The sequence below is a fragment of the Poeciliopsis prolifica genome, unplaced genomic scaffold (genome assembly GCF_027474105.1).
Source record: "Poeciliopsis prolifica strain line A6 unplaced genomic scaffold, Auburn_PproV2 SCAFFOLD013, whole genome shotgun sequence".
Classification (NCBI taxonomy): domain Eukaryota; kingdom Metazoa; phylum Chordata; class Actinopteri; order Cyprinodontiformes; family Poeciliidae; genus Poeciliopsis; species Poeciliopsis prolifica.
This window is the reverse complement of record NW_026562388.1, coordinates 3,602,833-3,626,906: the sequence shown is the minus strand read 5'-3', so window position 1 is coordinate 3,626,906 and position 24,074 is coordinate 3,602,833. Positions and strand designations below refer to the sequence as shown.

Sequence of the window (24,074 nt, the reverse complement as noted above, 5' to 3'; positions counted from 1 at the left end):
GTATATATATAAATATTTTTTTTTTTCAATAATTGACAACTTAATCAGACAAAGCTTTGTATGTGACTTAATCAGGTGCTCGTAACATGCGCCCAAAGTGAGACAAGAATACTCCTGCAATGAGTAAATTGTTTTCCACTAATAACCAGTAAATGTAGAATCAGGCAAATGTGACTGAAAAATCTGAATTTAAATTTAAACCTTCATGGTTTGCCCTTCTTACTTGCAGCCTAAAAGCCAATGGAGGAGAAGATCCCTCAAGCTACCTGTGCTCTGTCAACAACAGACCACCACAAATCAGGTGCAATTTCAGCTTTTAGAAAAAACAAGCAGCAAAGTTACATTCTCTTTGGATCTGTATGAAGTATTTGGCTTCATACAGATCCATTCCTAACTGCATTCTTAAACCACAACAAAAAAACTGAAAAAAAAAAAATAAATAAATTCCTGTGTATTATTCCGTACCGTTGGAGCTGACAAGGCTGATAAATGCTTTGGCTCTACTAATCAGAATCCTTTTCTCAAGGTCATACTGGCAATCTTTGAATGGTGGAATGTGGAGTTTTGATCATGTTGTACTATTCAAAGCATCAAAGTTGATGAACTCATAAGGCAGTAGTAAAAACATCTACATTGCAAAAGAAGAGATTTTAGGAGAAAGAGAACTAATGAGTTCTTTGCTAAAATCCGGTAGCGGTTTTTGTTGTTGGCGATGATGGTGGCAGCTGTGGTAGTCAAGTTGTAAAAGAGGGACTGGAGAAGAAGTTGGAGAAGGAGTGAGGATGAAGAGATGGATGCAAAGGGACAGGAGAAGGAGATAAAAGGGAAGAAGCAGCAGGACCCACTTACTTAACAAAAAAAAGGCACCAGATGCGGTGTGCGAGATTGGGGTGGCATTATGTCGTTCCTTAGAATATTAAACTCTTTTGATCAAAAGGGTTGTGATCCAAACCTCTGCTTTTTGACATATGAAAACAGTATAAGGAAAGTATTAATTTCCATTCCAACATACTTAATTCTTTCTCCAAACTGATCTGAAAATAAACGGTATCCAGAGGGTCTTCTGCAAACTCACTTAACTCATCATCAAGACTGATTTTAACCATTTTGTTCACATCAACAAATATGTACAAAGTGCAGTCTATCTTTTTATTACAAACATAAAGGCTCCTTCTGGTTATATGGTTATTCTACCAGATCCATCACGGCGAATTTAACTAAATATTTAGTGGAAAATGTATGTTTCCTCTTTGCTAAAAGGGTTTTGACCATTTATTGTCACGTAGATGAAAATTATGAATGTTTTTTGATATAACGGGTTTGTGTAGCTTTGAAGGGGTTTCTTTTGTTCCCCAACATTTATTTAGATTTTTATGAGCTGCTTGTACAATGAACTTTTGTGTACTGGTTTTTAATCTTAAATTTTGTCGTAAAACATATACACGCAGTAGTTTTAGTTGTTGAACAAACATAGTTCATAAATAAAGTTCATAACATACAAACTGATCCTAATTGGAGCAGAACCTCCATCAAATATTTGAGTATTTTTTAAAGGTGATCAAGACTCAGCTTCTCCTTCTCTTTGACTAACGTTATGACAACAAATATCACAGAAGGAATAAGACTTATACGCTGGGGTATTAATGTGATTTATTCGGGGACGTTTCATACCCGAGGAAAAAATTAATTACCGTCTAACATGGAAAATATTTATAGGTCTTCTTAATTTAACTTATTCTGTAGGACTGCTCTGACTTTGTGTCTTAAAAACAGAGATGGACGTCATTTATTTGTCAGTTTGCTAAGCATGCAGCGATTGCCAGCGGCTGATTGGCTGAACTGTCTTTACGACCGGGAACCCTTCAGTCTCTCTAATTAACACATTATGTCTTGTTTACACAGAGGTTATGTACCAGACTTTTTCTTGGCCAACAGCAGTTGCCAGGCAACAAGCAGAGAAATACAGAAAGGTCACTGGCATTGACCTTGTTGCAAAGATGGAGAATGTGAATGACAGGGAAGATCTACAATGAAATGGCTTAATAATGGTGACTAAACCATAAAAATTCAGATAATATATGCATACATATTTTGCTTTTTTTTCCCCCCAAAAGCAAACTCTAAGAAAGCTGAAGAAGTCAAATTGAACTATTACCACAGCAGCTCTAACATTGATCAGATTTAACTCAACATGTAAGTTTTTTGTGTCTTAAAAATGTCTTGAAAATATTTGCATTTTAGATTTAAAACACTGAAAAAAAAGTAGGATAATGACTTTTTAGGATTAAAAAAAGGTAATAGTTTAGTCATTGTATAAAGAGTTTAGAAACAGAGCAAAGAAAAAAACATTTTAAAGTAGAAAATGTGACCATGACGATCTGCTAGAGGATGTTTGCAAAATACTAAAGATAGTTGTGTATTTTTATGCGCTTGACATCCTTCGACCTCTCTCTCCGATGTTATTGTTGACCTCAGACAGAGGTCAACATTACATTTTGCACAATTAAAAGAGGGACTCTTTAGTAACAGGCTGAATCTTTGGGAAGGCACTGATGGTTTTTGATTCAGATTTTAAAACAATTTCAAAACTGCTTAATTGCTCCATTACATTTTTCTGTTTGAACAGTTTAATGTCTTTTAATAAACTGACACAGGGGGCAAGAGTTACCCGTTTTCTTCATATTTTCTCTCATCTGCAGACCAGAGTAATGGAGCCCTGTCCCACACCGATGCATGGCTGTGCGATACCAGTTAACTAATTACATTCCTATCATCTCCCAATACATTCAAGGTAAACTCATTGAAACTAATGATGCCAGACATTAGTTTACACTACAGTTTTTATTAGTCACTACAGTGCATTTCTCAAAACAATTTATATGAAAAGCTAAACACTGATTTCCTGCAAAATCCAGTTTCTTATATAATATCTCAAAAGTAAATATCTGCCTCAATGAACATGCCAATGTCTCAGAATGACAAGTCCTTGTTTCATTGTGTTCGGACAGGACAGCCAAATTACTTAGTCTTGTTGTCAATATGACAGTATTACGCTGGAGGGATGTTCTGTTGTAAACTAAAGTTTTGATAAGAAATATTGTAAATTATAACAGTGGGGAATCAATGGGAAGAGACTGGACATCTACGCTTGTCCTGTACTTTGCTGAAAGACCATGTCACTGTAATATGAAGGAAAACACAGCAATGCAGAGCATGAAGGAAGAAAAAGTAGACGTGAACGCAGGACAATTTCCTTAAGTAAAACTACACAAACATTGCTGCATCTCCGGGCCGTAAAAAAACTCCTCCATTGTTGAGGCATGAGGAGCAGGATGAGAGGAACTCCATCAGCATCTTGTTGTGGGCTGCAAGCCATACCCTGATGATGTTTGAGTGATGGAAAGGGGCAATCTCTCCTCAGCCTCTTCCTCCCAACTCCTCATCCTCCTACTCTTCTTGTACTCTTAGTTGACCTCGTCCAAATCTTTGCCGTTGTCAGAAATGTAACATCGTGTTTTTCCTCCCACTATATACTTACCTGCCAGTTGATGGTTCATGTAATGCCATTTCAGAAAACTGGTTGATGTTATTGTTTCACATATTTATCTGTGCTGGAAAAACTCAGGATTCACCTGGGAGTAATTTATCAATCCAGGACAGATTAATAAAAAAAAGGTCTATGCTTAAATATGAAATATTAAGACTAATACAATAAAATTATGATTATATGTTGTGCAGGTTCCAACTATTCAACACACTCGTATAATACACTTTGATCAACATGACAAAAGCTATTAAAAACAGAAAAAGCAGAGAATTGTAGATAATCACTTGCATTGACGTACACAAGCGTCTGCAAACTGCTCAAAGGCATGAAACTGTCCCTTTATATGTTCACAAGTGGCAATGATTTGAAGATTGAATAAGTAGTTTTGAAAATTTGAATTCTGTTCTGACAAATGCACCACAGCGACTGAGAAAACAAAATTCCTGCAGAGGTATAAAAAAAAACCAAAAAAAAAAAAAACATCCAGCTGCAGGAAGTTACACTGAGAGACAGCTTGGGCAAGATGGTGTGTATAAAGATGATACTAGGATCTTGAGGGCTTCATATTTCTATTATTTTGGGGGGTTTTTCTTTGTGATCAGCAGGGTATGAGTGGTCAGAGGTCCTGCAGACCACCATAACCTGGTGTGAAGAGAGCCTTAGAGACTGTGTGGAACAGAACATCCTGTTTGTGTACAAATTTTACAGGGTTTAGGAGGAGAGTAAGTGACTTTTTCTTCTACAGGTGCTTATTTGTGTTCTGAGTGATGCTTTCACACTTCTAATTTATTGAGTTTTAATGTTTTAACTAAACCGTGAAGTCATATAATTTTGTAGTTCAACCATAAGGTAAAACTGCTCAAATGAAGCCATCAAACCAATTCGGCCTTGCAGCTGGAGGCACTTTCCTGAACTGCACTGAGCCCTTTTGTTGCCAACATCAGTTTCATTTGGAGCTCACATACTGGATGACGTACAAGAGGAAAAGCAAAGCAGACTGCATGTCAGGCACATTTTACTGCAGCAGCACACTGACATTTTCACGTAATGACTGAAAGCCGTTTTGGCATCCACCTTGAGTCTTTCTACAAAACAACAAAAACGCACATTTAAAAAAAGAAAAAAAATCTACTAGATATTCTAAGGAGTAATACCAAGATACTGAAGAAAAGTATTGACTCTATTATGCTTTACATTTACCAACAGCAAACTTCAATGGATTTTGTTTGTGGTTCATACAACATATTACGATAAAGTACGGTGTGTTTTTTTAAATACATTCTATTTTACAAATCCAAAAGTGAAAAGGGTGTCACGTATTCGAATTCAGCACACATGAGTCAACTTTTTTAAAATCCTTCTTCAGCTATAATTGCAGTTGCAAGTCTTGTGGGGTTGGTCTCAATCAGCTTTATACATCTACAGACTGAAATTGTTGCCTACGCTTCTTTCTAAAACAACTTCAATCTCAGTCAGATTTGGTTAGCGAGAATCTGTAAACATAAATGTACCAAATACTTTCAGTTTTATGCAGACCTGAACATTGACTGGGCCATTCTAAGAATTATCCCGTTGTAGTTCTGACTGCATGTTTGGGGTTTGTTGTCCTGCTGGCAGGTAAACCTCCAAATCACTAAACAGAGCTCTGCAAGATGTTCAAAGTTTGTGGTATTGTTGTTTTTTTTTTTTTTTTAAACTAATCTGGAACTATTTTGCTTGTTTACTTTTGTTCTCTATCAAATCTATGAACTTATGCTCCGATTGAACTGGATTTTATTCACAGGATTCAGAATGACGGGGCAAAACAGAAACGCCGAGCATACTTCCACTCCCAATACTCTCGCTGTTTCCTACTTTCTGTTGGTCTGCCACATAAAATTTCGATAAAATACATGCAGTTTGTGGTTGCATCGATACAAAATCCAAAAAGTTTAGGAGCTTTAAATAAGAAAAGAGCCTCAGTGAGGCTGCACCGTTTGTAGGAGTCGTCTCAATCGCGCAAGACCAAGTTTTTTTTTTTTTTTTTGCACAAAATCCAGAAAATGACTCCTTCAAAGCAAGAAAGTAAATATTTCCAAGGTTATTTCATCTTTTCCACGGCGGCTATTGTTGCAAGTTTGCAGCCTGATACATTTTTTTCAATTAAGTAGGAAAGGGCGGCAAACAGCCGTCTCGCTTAACAATCCTCCACTGTGACCGAGGTTAACAAGTTAGTAGTCATAGCAACTGACAATGCACACAGCGTCCTCAAGAATACCTTTGGAAACAAGAGGAAACAAGCCTGCAGGGGCCATGTTCCAGCCTCTCATTGGTTTAAATATGAACATCTAAATATATGGGTGTCATAGAAACAAACCTGATGATCAGACAACAACAGAAAATAACTGAAGAAAAATCTTTTATATTCTCATAATCCTTATTGGTAAAAAGTGTGGCAACAGGCAGTTTTCTTTACCTCGTAGAATTTTTGGAAGCCTTCATCCGTCAGGGTGATGGAGACTGAGAAGATGGAGTAGGTGGTGTTTTGATCAAAGCCGGTTTCACTGTTTCCCCCGTACAAAGCCAGCGCCCAGCACCTACGAAGAGACACACACACAGACACAATGTAGGGCACACACTCACACAGCCAGGATGCAAACAGGAATCCGACAGCAATCAAATTAAGTGCTGAAATGTGCGCGCGGGGTGTTAAGTGACAGAAATATCACTTCGCATTTTCTGGCTGCCTTCCTGCAGGAGCGATGAGGAGACTGCGATTAAAAAAAAAAAGTTAAAAAAAACATCTAAAAATTTAGCCGGTTGATGTGTCATCCTATTATGCATTTGTCCTTCCTATGTGGAAGGGTTTTATTAGCAGTGAAAAATGAGAAAAACAACTTCTGCACTTCAAAAAAAAACTTGGTTATTGTTCAAGTGCAGCTCGAAGAGACGATGACCAAAACATTTCAAGAAGCTGGAAACAGAATAAAGTACAAAGGGAAAAAAAATTACGGCTTTACTTTCATAGACACTTTGTTTTTTTCTGGCAGTAAACAAAATTGTCATACACCACGGAAGAACAAGTTACAACGGAGCGACTCTTAATAATCAGAATTCAGTTAAATCCAATTCAAAAAGGGGAACTCATGTATGGTATGGATTAATTAAGCGCATAATTCCAAGTATTTACTGGAAGTAACTTTGATAACTACAGCCAATAGCTATCAATATTACCAAAGAAAAAGGTCATGTTGGAGCTGCAGCTTTGTCCAAAACAATCAGGACTATGGACACTCTCAATAAGGACCAGAAGACACAAAGTCCATTGTTGAACAAGCTGGCTGTTCAAACAGCCGATTTACGCTCATCAATGGAAAGTTGAGTGGAAGAAAAAGAAAAAGAGTCATCTGCTGATGTCAGAAAATTTCAGAGCACTTCCTTCTTCCTTCATTATGGAGCTGCTGATTTCATTTTCCACTTGGCAGATGCTCACACTGGGAAAACGCAGTAAACCCTGAAGGAATGACCGGGATGTGACTGCAGGGAACTGAGGAAGATGACAGACTTTCTGAACCAAGAGAGAAGATGAGCTGAAGGTCGGTGTCCAAGTGCAACCATTACAACTCGGAAGATTAATTTCTGATCATGCAATTTTTTTTTTTAATAAGTCATATTCCCTAATCTTCAAAATGAAGAAATTTATTTTGTATTTTAAATAATTATTTCAAGGCAGGACTAAAAAGCAGAAAGGAAGCTGACACCATCTCTCCCCGTCGAACTTAAAGGGCAAGCATCATATCCTTGACGGCAACATCTCTGTCCTGCAGTCAGACAGAAATTTAAAGAGGAGCAGCAAAAGCAAATGAGGTGGCTTAGCAGTGCTCGGCAACAACTGATGGAGTCATCCAGGACAAGTTAATGTGGAATACTGTCTCTGATGCTCGTGTAGTTTAGCTGTTAGCGCGTCATGACTTCAGTCAGAGGGCTCTTCGAATTCAATGCATGACTGACTGCTACCAGAGATCCTTCCTGCTCACAGCATCATCATCCACCACTCTTTGAAGACGCTTGGATGACACGACAACATGCAATTTTCTTTTGGGATACAGAAAGTCTTTTTGACTTGAAGTGAAACATACCCGTTGGATAATGAATCAACATAATGCGTTTCACTTTTTGAACTGAATGCTTGAAATAAGTGAACTTTTCCTTGATCTACGAATTTATTGAGATGCATCACTGTTTCCCCGTTTCCGCTCAAGGGGACAACATCTGCCCAATTTCAAATCCTCCCTCTTGACTTTTCATTTAAATTCAGCCGCTCTTCTGTATCAGTGGGTTTGCTCTGACAAGAAACTGGGAGCGAGTGCGCTCCAAAATTCACTGCCACCATTTATCAACAAGTGAACTGCGCACACAGAGTAAACAGGAATATTTTATCAAGGAGCTTTCCAAGTGGTGCAGATGGCAAGGGGAGCATTGGAAAGGGCTCTCGGCATTGTGGGACTTCACCAGGTTTGGCAAATCACTTTGCCGCTTAGCAACGAGAGGCTGAAATGCTCTTGTGCAGCCACATCCTAGGATGAAAACGCATGAATCACGCTGTCAAGTGCGACCGTGCCGACGCGTACGGTTTTGAAGATCGGGCTCAAACGCTCTGAGCTCGCTGGGAGCAAGAAAGGGATCGCATACACCCGGCAAATTGAGGAGGTTTTAATTGCGATCTGGAGTGCCCTCTAAGCACAAAAACAAACAGACCAAAGCAATAACACTCACTTCTTCCTCAGCACAGAAAGTATGCTTCCTGCACCCTCATGACCAACCAGCCATGAGATGTAGTGGAGAGGCTTCACTCTGAAAAGAAGAGCAAGAGACCATGAAAATGAGAAAGAAAGAATGAAACACTGATGCAATCTGTCTACAATCAGGGCAACACATTGCCTGTTTGGGTTGGTCTAATTCTGTGTTTACATAAAGAGGCACAGCGTGAGGAAAAAAATGCTAAAAATTAAATAAAACACAAGATACAGGTTTGATGCAATTTCTCTAAAACAAGGTGAAAGCTTCGTCAGTCATGAACTGTGATTCACCTGTAGTGTTTCTCCTGAGGGGGAAGAGCCCAGGAGATGGTCAAGGCGTGGACTTTCCTAACGGGAACGACTGCGAAGGGGAAACAGGCCGTAAGACAGAGCAGGTCAACGTCAACACTTATTTATAGGCTGAGCCGGAGCCTGCCAGATGTGCGCCGACGTCGGCAGCCGAGCGGATCCGTACCTCTGTAGAGCTTGCAGAAGGCTGGGGTGTCGAAAGGATCCGGCAAATTAGAGAAATCTGGCTTCGGCAGACCGCTGTCGGGACACGAGACGCGTTAATACATAACGACTAGATAAGCTGCGTTTATACATTTACGGCATTGGACATATTTATTAGCACCCCTGCCTATCAATTGTTAGGGTTACTTCTTATCTTGTATATCAAAAAGAGCCTTTAATCCAGCAACATTTACTCAGTGTGGTGGGGGGAGGGTTCTGGTTAAGAAATGTTTCGGCTTCCCCCTAAAACAAATTTCCACTGACCTCCAAACAATCCCTTTAACTCATATTTTACTTTTGAAGTTGATCTGAGTTTCAAGGAAATTCTAATTAGTAATCCATGACTTTGTTTCCCAGGGGTATGAATATAACTTGACTCAGAAGTCAATTTCTTTCATCCAGAGGCAACTGGGCAGGATGAGAACTCATATTTAAGTTGCCACTTTGCACGTTAAGCAGGATGGCAAGCGAAGTTAAAAAAATATATAAATAAAAAAAGATCACTATAAGAGTACTGCAGCAAAGGCTCTCCATAACTGCAAGCAAAAACTAGCAAGCCAATCAGATGTTTGGTTGTCCGATTCCAGCAAAGGCCTTTTAGGCACTGCAAACTTTATATAGAACCAGGAGAATTTAAATACAAATCTTGTGGCCTCTGCCAGTAAACTAAAAAAGGGTGTTGTTGGATCTTTCAATGGATAATGATTCTAAAATGGAAAGAAATGATTTTTTGACAGGACTGGCCTTCATTAATGTGAATGTTTCTAGCAACTATTCACTGCAGGGGAAGAAATGCTAACGATTATTTTGTTAAAAGGAACCATTTCGTTTTATGAAATTTGAGTTAAATTAAAAAGTCTGATTTTCTCCATTTTGCCATCTTCTTACTATGTCAACCCAACAAATGAGTTTATATTAAGGTTTTTCACACATCTTTAGCAAGGGTGCCAATAAACGCAGCCAAGACCAAGAAACTTAGACTTACTATATTCAGAGAAAAACTACAGGCTGTATATTTTTATAGCTATGTGACAGAACCGATGTCAGAGATTTTTATTTCAATAGCATAACTCCAAAATGTTTTCATTTCATGTCTTCAAGCCTGATGAAAATGAGTTTAGTTCAGCCAGATGAGTTGAAATCACATGAAAGGGTTTTTACAAGCGGAGCTGGAGAAAAAAAAAATCTCATTAGCCAAATGCAGCATCCTGTCATCATTTAGACGAAATGAAAGCCTTTAAAAACACGAAGGTTATGCGGCTTTCATGTAACAACGATGGGTGCGTTGGTTCCCTAAAAAAAGGGAAGCCAGTGACTTATAAAGCAAATAGAACTGGAGCTACATAAGAACACACTTAGCTCACGTAAATGGATCCATTTCAGGACTATTAGGAAAATAAAGATCAATGTATTAATCACAGAATGCAGAGAAAGAGGAAGGGCAATTTGACCTTCACATTTAAGAGAAGAATATCGAGGCTCGATCTATGGAACGGCGGCACCTCTTCACTTGTTGAGAGCCTCTTCTCACATACTCACTTGTTTGGCACCTTGCTGAAGATCTCCCTCACCCACTTCTCTAGAGTGTCCAGCTTTTCTAAGAGACCCACAGAGTGAAGGTGCAGACATTTCAGTACCATCACCTCAATAATTGTGACTTCACTCTAGGATTTTATGTCAAATACGTTGGTAACTACTCAACTTTACGTATTTTTTTTTTCCATCTTTGAAAGCACGACAATGATATTAAAATATAAATAACAATTTTGAAGAGTTTCTGATAAAGCATAGATAAACGCATAACTACACATATCACAAAAAGAAAACATAACTTTCTCTTTCTCTCTCAAAAGAAGGATACATTTGTCTGGTAAATATTTCCAGTCAAAAGAGAGACGTAGAAAGTAAAGCATCAACAACAACAGTGGCAAAGGTTTTAAAAGTACAATTAGCAAGCTAGGAGCTTGTTAGCAAAGTGCTTTAAACAAAAGAAATTGCAAAATGTTAAATTTGTAAATTGAAATCCTATGTTTTTTGTTTTCTCAAGCTCATCACACCACGTGAATCTGATAACACAAACAATGTGACGTTTTAAAACTACACACACCATCCTTAGTCAGAATTTTTACTTTATGAGCAATTTTGTTTTCAATATTGTTTCCATGAGGAGAACAATAAATCGTATTTATGGTTTAGTACAAGAGGTTCTAGACTGCATGCAGTGAGCGCTTTACAGCCAAAAACACTGCTGAGTTTAGTCATGCCATATCGCCACCACAATAAAGTTTATGAAGTATTTGTAATAAAGTTTTAAGTTTATTACCTACTTCTGCAGATCATCAAAATGAATAAAACATTATGTTTTCCCTACTGCTATAACACAAAATATTATCAGGCTTATTCCTCAACGAAAAGGATTTAGCTGAGCAGGAAACATAAAAAAGAAATTAAGAAATTGTAGTCGCTCAAAAACACTTGAACTTGATTGTATTACCATGTTCTGATAGTTCTTAGATGTTTTATTGTGTAACACATTGTCTCCTGCTTTTCTAATTAGGACGACTGTGACACATTTGTTTCACCTAATACTGCCTAAGATTGAGAAAAATATAATCAGTATAAATATGATCCCTTTCCTGTTGGGAAGGGGATCATATTTATACTGAGGACCATTAACTCGTCGGTTTAATGAGGATGATAGTTCGGAGCACAAAAAAATTCAACACTTGTCAATATTTTACTGGAATAAAGTAGTTAATTACCTGCGTGACATTTTCAGCGAAACCCTGAAAATCTGTTGGATAATTTTTATCTGACAGCAATTATCTCCAGCTGGCTGCACAAGGATGAAGAGAAACCTTTTTTTTGTGCAAATGCCAGTTTAATTTATGAACCTGCAGATTGGCTTTTTTTTTTTTTTCCCAAGGAATCAGTTTGTTTCACCGCATGATATAAGTTGGAGAGTCAAGTTAATTTCTCTTAACTAAATGCGTGTTTATAAATGATAAATGGGATTAATTTTTCCGACCTTTTGACTGAACAGCCAGAGTCATGTAGTGGGCAGAGTAGTGTTCCTTCCAGAAGGCAAACAGCCTCTTGTACACGTTGATCTTTTTCTTCTTCGGCTCCTGCTTCAATGTCTCAGCGTTACCTAGAAGCGTGATGGATTAACAAGAATCGAAGATAGTTTCGGGACAGCAAAGATTGAATGCAGTGAGATGAAGCTAGAAAATTGGCATTTTATTCACCACACCCGTGTGTTATTGCTGCACATTCTCTGAGGAGGCCCAGTGTGGATTGAGTGTCCCAGTGGTGGTTTTTCCAGACTTACCCCAGCAGAACTTGCCCATAGGGTGTCCAGGTTTGGCCAGACTGCCGAACAGCATCTCCTTCCTGTGGGAGTCGGATGGCTTAGCCAGCTGGTACTCTGACAGGAAAAACAAAACACAAACAAGGAGTAGACAAAGGATTTAAAAAAAAGAAAACAATAGATGGAGTATAAAAGAGCTACATGAGCAGCTGCAATGTTTATAACCCTAAATAGATGAGTGAGGTACAATTTATCATCTCAGAACAGAGTAAAGGGAAATGCTGCGGCAGCGAGACGCACCGCTGTCAACCGCCTCCACCTCCCGGTTGATGGCGTCTCGGATCATCAGAGGGCAGATAAAGAACTGGGCCCACCTGAGAACAACAAACGCCATGCAGATTTTATATTAGCAGCTTGCTTGCAAGACATAGAGATAAAAAGAAATGGAGAATTTGTAAAAATTACCAAAGAGAAATTGTGAAAATACCAGTGGGAAACATGCAACTATTATCACACCTTTTGATTTCTGTAAAGCAAACTAAGATTTTGCAATAGATTATTTAGAAGGGTACAGAGAGACAAACTTCTCAGTTTAACAGAAATTATTTTAAATCGAAAGTATGAATAATTTTGGGCTCAATTGTAAGATGAACATGAGTGACTGGATTTAAATACTGTATTTGCAAATGAAAATACCAATTAGTCCAGTTGTACAAAGCTGCACAAAATTTGTATTTTACATTTTAGAGGAGAAAATGCAATTAAATAACTTAAAATACAGTCGAGACAATTTGATAAGACAAGATTATTTTTAAAACTCTGAGCTGCAAGCACCACTGGTCTTAGAGAATGCAAGACCAGTGCTTTTGCTTCTGCAAAGTGAACACAAAAAATTTGGTCCAGATTTTCCTGAGATTTCCTTAAAGTTTAGATAACGACTTGATTTAAAATGAAAATGTAGGCTTGCACATATTAGGGAAAAAAATAACTTCCTAAACATCATCCATAGTGTGCAAGACACCAACAGATTTTATACCCTTTAGCAGTTAGACTTGAATAGTGCCACATGTCATTGCAACGCATTACTAAAATCAAGCAGAATCATGCTTTCACAGTGACTAAATGGTCTCTTTGAATTATATTCTGCTGCTCTGTTTCTCTTGTTTCTGTTTATCCATCAGTCAAGCAATGGCTCTCAATAAGTTCGCCTGTGAAGGGTGACAAAACAAAACAAAACAAACAAAAAAAAACACACAAAGACAAAGGAAATCTCTCGTTTCCAAACCTGTCAAGGGCTTCTTTGAAGCTTTTTCTCTGGACGTCAAATTGGAAGATGGTTCTTTCGCAGTCGGTGGAGGCGTTGTCGCTCCCACCGTGCTTCTTGAGGAACGCATCAAAGCCGTTTTCTGACGGGTACTTCTCGCTGCCCATGAACACCACTGGAATACAACAAGGAAATCAGATGTGACGGGAGGAGAAGAGTAAAGTGACTGTACATCAATGAATGAATAAATAAATAAAAGAGCATAAATGAAAAATCCATCACAGTAGCTTTCTGAAAAATGTGTATTTTATTTATGGGTGCTCTTGTTTGCCTGGACAATGAGCCAAGCACAGACACAGCCTGACAACGCGTTTCAGAAAATGATAGCTTTGTCTCTCTTCACACGGCTCTAAGCAAAGCTTTGAGCATTTGTTGACAGTTTGGATGACAAACTTTAAAAATAAGCATGGGTTTTCTTTATGACTAATGACCTAAGAACAATGTTCAGCTATCTCTGCTGATAGCAGCAATCCTAAAGATGTGTGGCAGTCTGAGCTGCACCAGCTTTTTTCCTCCCGACTTGTCCTGCTCTTGCACAATTAAAAGCAGGATAGTATCTCATCTACATCACCCAAAGTCCACGTAAATCAAATGATTAGCGGTAAATCATTGATTTACTATATGGACGACATTGCAGAATTGGTCGTAATTTTAAGGTTTTGAGATTATCTCCTAAATCTGACAGTGTAATGTTCAGTCCACTGTCCAAAAATGGAAAGTGTGTGACAAATGTTCCAAGAGACTTAGCTGTGAACCAAAATTGGCAGGGCAAAGAGAGGATTAATCAGACAATCTGCCAGCCTACAAGGTGACTTCTAAAGGAAATTGAATATACTGAAGGGCTATGAGAGTAAAAGGGGGTGAAGATACGAATGCATGCTGCAAGTTTTAGGCGTTTACATGTAAAAACATTTAAAAACCTGGTAATTGTTTTCCCTCCACTTCACAATTATTCACCACTTTTGTCCATCAGATAACCAGCTATTTAGTATGTGTGGTCGAGGCCACCAAGACCTCCGATGTGTGCTGAACCTAAACATTATGAGCGTTATGAGGCGTTCAGGCAGAAGGTTTTCTAGGCTGGAAAGCTCACCCAAGTTACTGGGCTTTGAGGCCTCTAAAAGTTTTTTTAGAGGAAAAACTGCAGAATACAGTGCAAAGAAGGGGGAGTTTCCATAATAAGAAGTAGATAAATGTTATAATTTATGATCAAAGTAGCAATACTACAAACTACGATGATGCATTTGTCATGTGCTGCGAGCAACAATAGATCTAAATGTTTTAAAAAAGTCAAAGTCCAGACGAGGGCTGGACATTTTGCCAGATATTTTCGGATCGATTGTTTGCTGCGAAAAACTTCTTATCATGATAAGAATTTCGATTTTTTATTGTCTTGATAAATTCAAATTAATGACATCAAATAAAAAAAGCAAAAGTGACATTACTGTCAGAAATGTTATTTTTATCATTTTCTCCACTGTTTCACAAGAACATCAATAAATGTAAGTTAATTAGAAAGAATGCACAATTTGTCCAGTTTAGTGTTATAAATCACAATTTTTAATAACTGGTGTCCTGAGGAAGCCTATGTTATATACAGTCATATGAGAAAGTTTGGGCACCCCTATTAATCTAAATTATTTTTATCTCTAAATATTTGGATGTTTGCAATAACTATTTCAGTTCGATATAACCAATAACTTATGGACACAGTAAAATTTCAATATTGAAATGAGGTTTATTAGACTAACAGCTGACAGGAATGCAAAAAGTCTTGCAGCTGCAATTGTGGCGAATTAGATTTTATAAAATTTTAACTGGAGGAATCATTCATATGAATAGCACACGCTTCAGATGTCCCCATCAAAGCTTTCTTGATCATGTTACATCTTATCCAAATAACTGAAGAGTATGCTTGCAATATGACAAAACATGAAACATTTCTGCATAGTGTGAATTCTTTTAAAAGGCACCATAAGCCTCGACAGCTAACGACAACGTTTAATGTAAATCCAATCTTACTGATGATTTTCGACTTTTTCTAAAATGGCTTCTTATATTTTATACCTCATGCCTTAGATGTTTTATTTTGCATGTAATAAGTTGAATTGTTAAAAAGAAAAAAGAAAAAATAACACCAGCGCAAAAGTAGGTCAAAAAAAAAAAAAGCCTAAAAGAACATTTTATGTCCTTTGCCCCCCTCCACACACTGGATGACCATGGCCTCAGGAGAGGGTTATTCTGAGAGCTGTCACATCCTGTTAACTGATCTTGAACGTGACAAAACAAGAAAACAAGGCACGCACAGCAAAGAAACAAAAACCTATTTGGGGCGCATTAAAACACTGGGATCAGTGGCAACATTAAAAGAGTGAAGGTAGAATATATTTATAGAAAATTCTTCCAAAATGCACGGTTAGCTGCGCTATCTTCCCACAACCTCGTCACCCGTTCTACTGAGGCTGGAGAAACATAGGAAGGAAAAGCCCTGAGGGCGATCATTCAGCAAAGAAGAGTTGACATTTCACACAAGGATCTGACGCTGGTTTGCAGTGCCAGGCCCTACAGATGTTCTAAAGATGGATTATTTGAACTAGATAACTCAATAAAAAATAAAATTTAATTTAAAAAAAACACACACACAGAAAAAAAGCCTAAAAAATAAAACTGTACGCACAAGATGATAACACTCCAGTCTCTGTATTCAAAGCATATCTATAAAAATAAAAATGCTTTGAATGTAGCAGCAGAAAATAAGTATGTGACAGGGCTGCCTTTCACTTCAAAGAAAAAGGTTTATGTGAAAAAAATAAATAAATAAATAAAGGAAGGAGGCATTGAGACTTTTTCTTCCACAATTTGGATTAATTGACTAAATCTCACAATAACCTCATTCAGTTAAAAGCTTTTCTCATACAACAAATCCAAAAATTCTTTGGTTTGAAACGTTCCTTTCGGTGATGTGGATGAAATGTACAGAATCCACCCTTTCACACCGAATCAGCCCTTGATTGTCCTGTCTCGGTTTTGTATCAAGGCACTGAAAAGAAGAAACTCGACTGGACTCTCCGGCGTTAATTACTCACTGTGCTCCAGAAAGTGAGCGAGGCCCGGGAGGTCGCTGGGGTCGCTGAAGCTGCCCACGCCGACACACAAAGCCGCTGCAGACTTAAACACAGAGAAATCAAATTATCTTTGAGACTTGTCCTGATTGTCAGAGTAGTGTGACTGTTAAATAACTACAAGCAATGCAGCTGGAGAGAAGAACAAAGAAGAGACACAACGTTAATGGGGACAGGGGAGAAGAACGTAGTCACATCATTTGCTGCTATGCATTATAGCATACATTCATTTTATTTTCTCATTGAGTGATCCCATGTTGGTTGTATGCGGTTTCACTACAGACATTCATAATGCATTAGAGAGCCTATTCACTTTTTTTGTATTATGCATTTGAATCGCTCTTTTTTCCAGAGGATTCATTATTTTGTTTTTTTGTATTTCCATGCAGCTGAAAGCACTTTACAAAACAAAGTGATTCAATTCATGTCCACAAAAACATAAAGGAAGTAAACCCAAAACCTTCCGATCTTAAAAATAGGCCAAATTCATTGACATCCATTCCCATTTGACCCAAGTAATAGAACGAAGCAGTCAAATTTAGTTCATAATGCCAGTTGGTGAAACTGTAAGGAAGCCAAGAACTTGTCTGACTTTGCAGGAATCCACCCCTGAGCAAGCATGAGGTGACAGTGGAAAGGAATGATTTTCTTTCACAGCACACAGCCCACTGATATTTGATTACTTATCCCTTTGCAGGCTGCAACTTGACCACAGGCTTCATGTGAACATCAACACGCTTTTGGTATAACTTCGGCTTCATATATTACCAATCCCTCCATCAGAAGCAGTAACCCAACTTTCTTATCGGCTGGCGTTAAGCGTTACATCCAACAATGTAAGCCATCCAAACTCACCTCAAATGTCTTTGGGATCATTGTTGTGCTTGAACACGAAACAGTGAAGTTAGTTTAACATCAGCAAGAGAGAAGTTCCTTCTCAAAACTCAACACCTTTAAGTTTGACTCAACTTTGCAGCTGCAATAGAAAAGCCAAATGTCATCTAAAGAAGTAATACATCTGGTTAGATTACAGGAATAAAGCAATTTGGGCAAAGTGGTGGTCTGTCTGTAATTTCCGAAAAGACATCAATTCAAATATTAAAGTGCAAGTACTGATGTGTAATTTACACAATGTGTACTAGGGCAAATCCTCAAAAATAAAAATAAAATGTGTGTGCCCACATCTTGATTGTTGTATTTTCAGTAAAGTAAGAAAAAAAAGAAAGAGAGAAAAACAAAAAAACACTTACAAGTTCAGGCCCAAAAGAAATAAAACCCAAAACATATTTCTTGCATATTGCATCATCATGCCAGCCAAAACACAGCATGTTAAAATTCATATAAGCGGTTCTCTGCAAACTTGTTACTTTTGTCACATTTTACGGATAAACCGAATGTCTGACTTTACCTGCAAGTTAAGAAATACAGTAATATGGCAATTTATATTCATGGTTTAAGGGTAGAGACCAAAAGTGCAGTATTTTTTATTTTTTTGGTCTGGTAAAAATTCATCCAATGTTCTAGATAAGCAGATTCAATTAATTCAAAAATGTAGTTTCCTCTAATTAGTAGTTAGGATGCAGTGTTGGGTCTGAGAGGAAACAGAACTGGTCTCAGGTATGGCTGTCAGGTGAAAAAAAGAGAAACTTAAGGTTCAGCTTTTTTTTTTGAATCTGCAAAACAATATTGAAATCTATGTCTTTAGAGCTTTGACCACATTTTCAATGTTCTTTTGTTTCATTGTTTCACTGTTCAGAGCAATTTCGCTCTGGAAGAGATTCGGCTGTTGTTTCTCAAACAAGTACCCAAATGGACTTGTTGAATTATGCATTAGGAAGTTTCACTTTATTGGCCCCTCTGCGGGAATTTAAAGAAATACTTTGAACTTTGAGAGACAACAAGAAAAGAGCTGAAAGCTGCTGACAAGTTGAGCAACATGCAAACTTACTAGGCCTGCACCAAAAATGCAACCAAACGTTTCATGTATCAGCAGTCAAATAAGCTCTAATTTGTTCCTAATTTTATGTGGAATAAATATTTTTAAATGGCAAACAAATTTTAGAGCCTTAAAAACGTATGAATACTAAAAACATAGAACATGAATAAATCCTAATCAACCTTGCTATTGTTTTGTTGTAAAGCAGCAGATACATAAGTTAATCAGTAAAAAGTCTGGTATCCTTGTACTGTACATGGATGATGATGTATCATCTAAATCCCGAGAGTCCATTGGACTGGTATAGTTCATAGGACACAGACTGTTTACTGGATAAATATAAACCAACCTTTTTAACAGGAATTTGTAGAAGCAATGGATGGCCATCAGGTAGCAACACAGACAAAGGCACAAGGAGTTTTTTTCTTTATACAAATATCTATGCAGGCTTCATTGAGGTTCTTAAAGAGACAGAAGCCAATTTCAAGTTGTCAAATTGCAAAGCTCGACTGTGGTTTAGAAATAGCACTATGTACCTGGAAAATGCATAGTACCGCCCCTTTAAGTGACATTTTAAAGCAAAACGACATGTTGTGATTAAACTAACTCCAGATGGACTCATAGGATTTGCGATCTGTGTCAGACGATGTACCTGGAATAATGTTTTCATGACTACATTTTTGGACTGCAATTAATAAGTGCATGAATAAATGCAAATTAACTAGGTGAAGGACCTGAGAACCGCACAACTGCTGGATGGCTTGGTAACATAAAGTCACATCAGGGAACATGCAGACATGCACAATTGTCTAACAAAGCTAGTCAGGAAAGGAGAATAATTTGTGTTTATTAGGAAACTTTCTGAGTTTTGTCACAACTGGTCATTTGCCACTGCGGTAAATTTCAGCCACACGATAGTGGCAGGTTGCTTTTAAGGCCCTACAGGGCATGTTGGTTTGCTAGGTATCCCAACTGCTGCATTTGGACATCTGCTCAGAACTTGTTGAGCGTTTGTACATCCTGCTAAAGTCTAATAGAACCTTTTCAGTAAAACACCAGTGTGGTACCTGTTTGTCTGCACTTCCTCTCTTCCTTTTAGCCCTCTTCTTGTCTTCCCTGCCTTCATCCACATCAGCCTCATCCTCGTGCTCCTCCTCGTCGTCTTCATCTTCCTCCTCCTCCTCCTCGTCTTCTTCTTCGTTATCATCTTCCCCCTCTTCTTCTTTGTCCAAGTCGTCATGCTCTGATCCCATTGGCCCACTGTAGTCGGAGATGAGCAGAGCTGCGAGGCCATTGTCTAAAACGATGTACCTGAGGAGCATAAAACTGAAGGTGAAACCACACAGTCACCTTCGGCGAACTCCAATGTCGCAAGTTTCATCGACTTTCTGCTTTCTCTTGTCCGATTTTTAGCGGCCTGTTAAATCATGTATTAGTTTGAAGGCTCCATCTCGAACCCTCTGAGGCTTGTTCTGTGCTTCTTTTTCCACAGCACATTTTCTGACTCCGCACCGCGGCGGCCCGCGGCACCGATGTGTGCTTAAAGCATGAAATCAGATCATCAGAGTGCAATAATAACAATGCACTGATCCAGCTGGAGGAGAAGCTCAATATCATTTGTGGATTGGGGTTAGTAGATCTAGGTCATTTTATCTCTACTTTCACATTTATGAACCAAGGAAATAGTTCTTCTTGATAGATTTTAGTGAATATGAAATTAAATTAAACACTGTGACTGGGAACAAACTAAAACCCTAGGAGCTTTACCCAGAGGCAGTGTTTGGTTAGGGCTTTATGGCTCGCTGCCCAGGGAAGACTACTGCCATGGGGCGATAAATTCAGTCAGCTGAGCCCAAACCAAATCTTCTTTCGCTTATTTGCATGTCCTGTCAATGAGGATTTGAAGATCTTTGTGAAATGGAAGGAAAAGGTTGAATGATCACATACATTTTCAGCCCTGCTTGAAATGCAACCAAACACTTTCAGAAGTCTTGTATTCGGTAACTAAAATCCATCGGTGTGTAATTTAATCTCAGAATAACCACAGCTGCTTCGGTTTGCTGGAGAGCATTAGTGAGCACAGCAGACAGGTTGGGCAGAAAGTTGTGGGGAAGTTTAAAGCAGGGTTCGGGTTTTAAAGCAATACCCCGCAGAGCACTGTTTGGTCCGTCATTTGAAAAAGATGGATTGAACAGAAGAAGATGGCACAAGTGCAAACTTAATGAGACATGGAAGTCCTTCTGAACTGACAGGAGAGCATTACTCACAGAAGTAACCAGTTTGGATGGCAGTTTCATGCTGTGTGTTGCTTTTCTTTAAACAGGGAAGCCGGTAATTCATAGAACGATTAATGGGGCTAAACATTGATCAATGCAGGGAAAAAAATAATAATAATTTAGAGGCAGCAAAGGACTTGAGAGTTGGGTTAGACGTTTTCCTTCGATCCGTTGGAATGGAGCAGTCAAATGCCAGATCTAAATCCAATTGACTGAATTGAGTTTTTGGGTGCATTCACACTAGTCCTGCTTGGTTCGCTTTAATGGAACTAGTTCTAACTCTGATGTGGACCAAGAAGTGAACAGTCTAGGTTTGGTTGACGTGAACTCTGGCGTGTTTCGAATGAATATCTGAATCCCAAGCAGACGAGATTGTTGTGAATACCAAGCAAGCAGGAAGCGGACTATAACGCGGGGCATTCTGGTTGAATAAAACCGAAACAAACACGAGAGTTAAACGCTGGAGGGAGAAATGGCTCATGGTCCTTCGCCAAAGACAAAGAAAAAATCCTGCAAGCACTAAAATATGACACTACTTTCTTCTTGTGAAGAAGGAAGTCACGCTCTGTGTCTTCTTTGGAGGTTTTTGTGTTGTTTCCTTCAGTGGGGGGGCTGAACAGGCAGAGGAGTGAAACGGATTTTCAAAGGGTTTGCGTCAGATGACACAGTGCAGTGTGAGTGTGAACCGCTGAACTGTAAATGTAACAAATTTTGCAATTTTGATGCCCAAAAGATCCAAATCTACCAGTCAGTTAGGTGTGAAAGCACCAGTCTTTGGATTCGCAAAGCTGGAAGAAAGCTGTCTCTCAAATAAAGGTAAAACATGCTTCTGAGCGGCCTCAGAGGGGTCTGAATTTAACTGCATGCCACACTTTTCAGACCAATGTCCTTCTCACTGCTCAGCTGCATTAAGCGTTGCTCTTTCAATCAAAACAGGCAACAAAAACACGTCAGAGAACTTTGCACCTGTACTGCTTCGGGTCGCTGGGTGACTTGATGATGTCACGGTCCCCGACATTGTCTTCTCCTCCTCCTCCTCCATCATCTCCCGCAGCCCGGCTCTCCTCGCGGGAAGCCGGGGCCTCCGCCGGGACCTCCTCCTGGACCGAGCCCGGAGAGTCAGCCGCCGGGGTGTTACCGGACTTGTTTGTTTGCGTCATGCTCGGCAGAGGTGACGAGGCTTTGGCACCGCGGAGCGACAGCAGAGCGCGGCTGTGGACGACAGGACGGCGAGCCGTCACTGGGAATTGGGTCGTTAACGCGGCGACACGCCGTGTCAGCCTGAGCAGGGCAATGATGAAGACCCTTCGGGCGACAAAAACAAACAGAAATGTTGTAAACAAACGCATTTAATGGGACTTTTGTATATAAATATACGTGACATGAGGGATAACGGTGTGGACCGGGGCTGTCACACACACACACAAAGCCTAACCTAGCAGCACAATGCAGCTATTCACAACGGCTATCTGGGGCTTTCGCCCTTTTCAATTTGATGTCAGCTAAAACCCAACCGCCCTGAAAACAAACCTCACACCTCTGCGCTCCAAAAACAACACCACGCCGAGGAGGAGATGCCGCCGAGTGTGTAAAAAGCAGCGCCTCTGCTCGGGGCTGACAGCTAGGCGGGTGTAGCGACCACCTTGGAGAACTGTTGGTCAGCAGAAATAACTTTTGACGCCGGCGTGTTCATCACGTATCCATACCTTCCTCCTTTGCTGTTAGCAGAACATCCGCAATCATGTCAATTCCGCTTTCCTCAACAAGCGGCGCCGTGATTGGCCGGGAGGATTTGACGGCGCGCGCCGATTGGCTGCGCAGAGCCAACGGGGCGGGGCTCAGGTGCTCCCACGTGTGCGCCCGGCAGTCAGCGGTGGTTACATCGCAAGTGCTCGGAGATGGGACAGGCAGCGGCGACGAGGCGATACCATCTGTTACCTATTATGCGTGCCTGATTGAGAATGTCCTGCTCGCCTCTTGTCATCATAAGTTAATGTTACAATTGATCCTTTCGGGTTTTAAATCAGCTTGGGGGAGTTGAAGATGATATAAATGCTGTTCCCATGCTCGGAATGAAAGTTAAGCTCTCTTTCAGACCTTTTCCACACCACTTGTGCAGTCATTTGGGCCTGGATGCTTTTGTGTTACCGGTAGGCGGCAGGCATAAGCCACCCGGAGATGGGGAGGTTTTACTTCTGATTAGGTGTCTCCCTAGGCCTCTACAATAGGTTAGCAATGCTGTTTTCACTGAATTTCAAGATCTTCCAGAGAGCCACGCCGCATCTGCTGAAGATCTGATGTGATCATTAAATCAGCAAAACAGAAAGAGCCTTCAGCGTAGTAAACAAATTGTGTCTCAAGCCCCAAATCTGAGTCAAATGGATGGAAACACACTCTTATCGTGAATGAGCCACGTTGACATTTGTCCAGCGCTCTTCTTCAGCCTTGACTCTGCCGAGTGTTGGCATTTCACCCCTCTGCTGTGCCAATATGTCCTCGCCCTCACTCACCGTATCCTTCTCTCTCCCTCTCTCAGTCTGAAGCCAATCTGATTTGCCCCTGGGCCCGTGCTGGCAGAAGGAGGTGATAAACACCGCAACCATGACAACCGGCAAGCCAGACGAACGCCCGAGTTCTTGTATCCTAATGGCTTTCGCTTGGCATCCCCTCCTCGCTTAATTCATCACGTCCAGCCTTCACCTGAGCTGATATTAAGGCTCTCGGGACGGATGAAGGTGGCACGGCTTGGCTGCACTTTGAGCTTTTCTCATCCAGTCTTTTAAAGATAAGCCTCTGGCTCGTCTTATCAGCATGTGAGATGAAACGCTAGTGTTAACACCGAAGCCTCCACATCACTTTAAACAGAGAGCCGGCATTAGTCACTGAATAAATATTTCCTCAGTCTGATTAATATTAAGATGAGTGTTAGAGCTGCTGACATTCTGAAGGATACCGATTCTGGTACATCGATACAGTTCTTTGTGTGTACTCACACGCCTTGACGTTTTTCCTGTTTTGTCACACAATAAGCACAAACTTCAACGACTACATTTTGGATATCATCTATTAAGCTGACACTAAATTCTGCATAATTGTGGCGTGCAAAGAGAATAGCACCAGCATTTAAAACACCAAAGTTTTTTTGGAGTATGTATCACCATGTAAGAAAATGTAAAGGACTACATTTCTGGCTGTTCCCAAGCTAAGCTACGGCAAAGTTCGACTTAATATCTTCCCAAAGATTCTCGATTGGGATTAGGTCTTTACT

The 24,074-nt window shown here is 39.6% G+C and overlaps 1 protein-coding gene across 3 annotated transcripts in view; it reads right to left on the bottom strand.

The window, feature by feature from the left end:
- Positions 1-22,562, bottom strand: part of LOC129365391 (nardilysin-like) — a 34,276-nt gene extending 11,714 nt beyond the window's left edge. The window contains exons 1-13 of one of the 3 annotated variants that reach the window (XM_055038571.1): positions 22,513-22,562; positions 21,773-22,111; positions 19,598-19,841; positions 16,559-16,640; positions 13,434-13,587; positions 12,449-12,522; positions 12,170-12,265; positions 11,867-11,989; positions 10,378-10,435; positions 8,801-8,874; positions 8,617-8,686; positions 8,303-8,380; positions 6,003-6,123 (exon numbers count right to left, since the gene is read on the bottom strand). In XM_055038571.1, the coding sequence (XP_054894546.1) occupies positions 6,003-6,123; positions 8,303-8,380; positions 8,617-8,686; positions 8,801-8,874; positions 10,378-10,435; positions 11,867-11,989; positions 12,170-12,265; positions 12,449-12,522; positions 13,434-13,587; positions 16,559-16,640; positions 19,598-19,841; positions 21,773-21,966 (1,368 nt within the window). In that variant the 5' untranslated portion in view covers positions 21,967-22,111; positions 22,513-22,562. Of the gene's footprint in view, positions 1-6,002; positions 6,124-8,302; positions 8,381-8,616; positions 8,687-8,800; positions 8,875-10,377; positions 10,436-11,866; positions 11,990-12,169; positions 12,266-12,448; positions 12,523-13,433; positions 13,588-16,558; positions 16,641-19,597; positions 19,842-21,772; positions 22,112-22,336 lie in introns of all 3 variants that reach the window. The other 2 variants (XM_055038569.1, XM_055038570.1) reach the window with 2 other exon arrangements.
- Between the last annotated feature and the right edge of the window lie 1,512 nt (positions 22,563-24,074).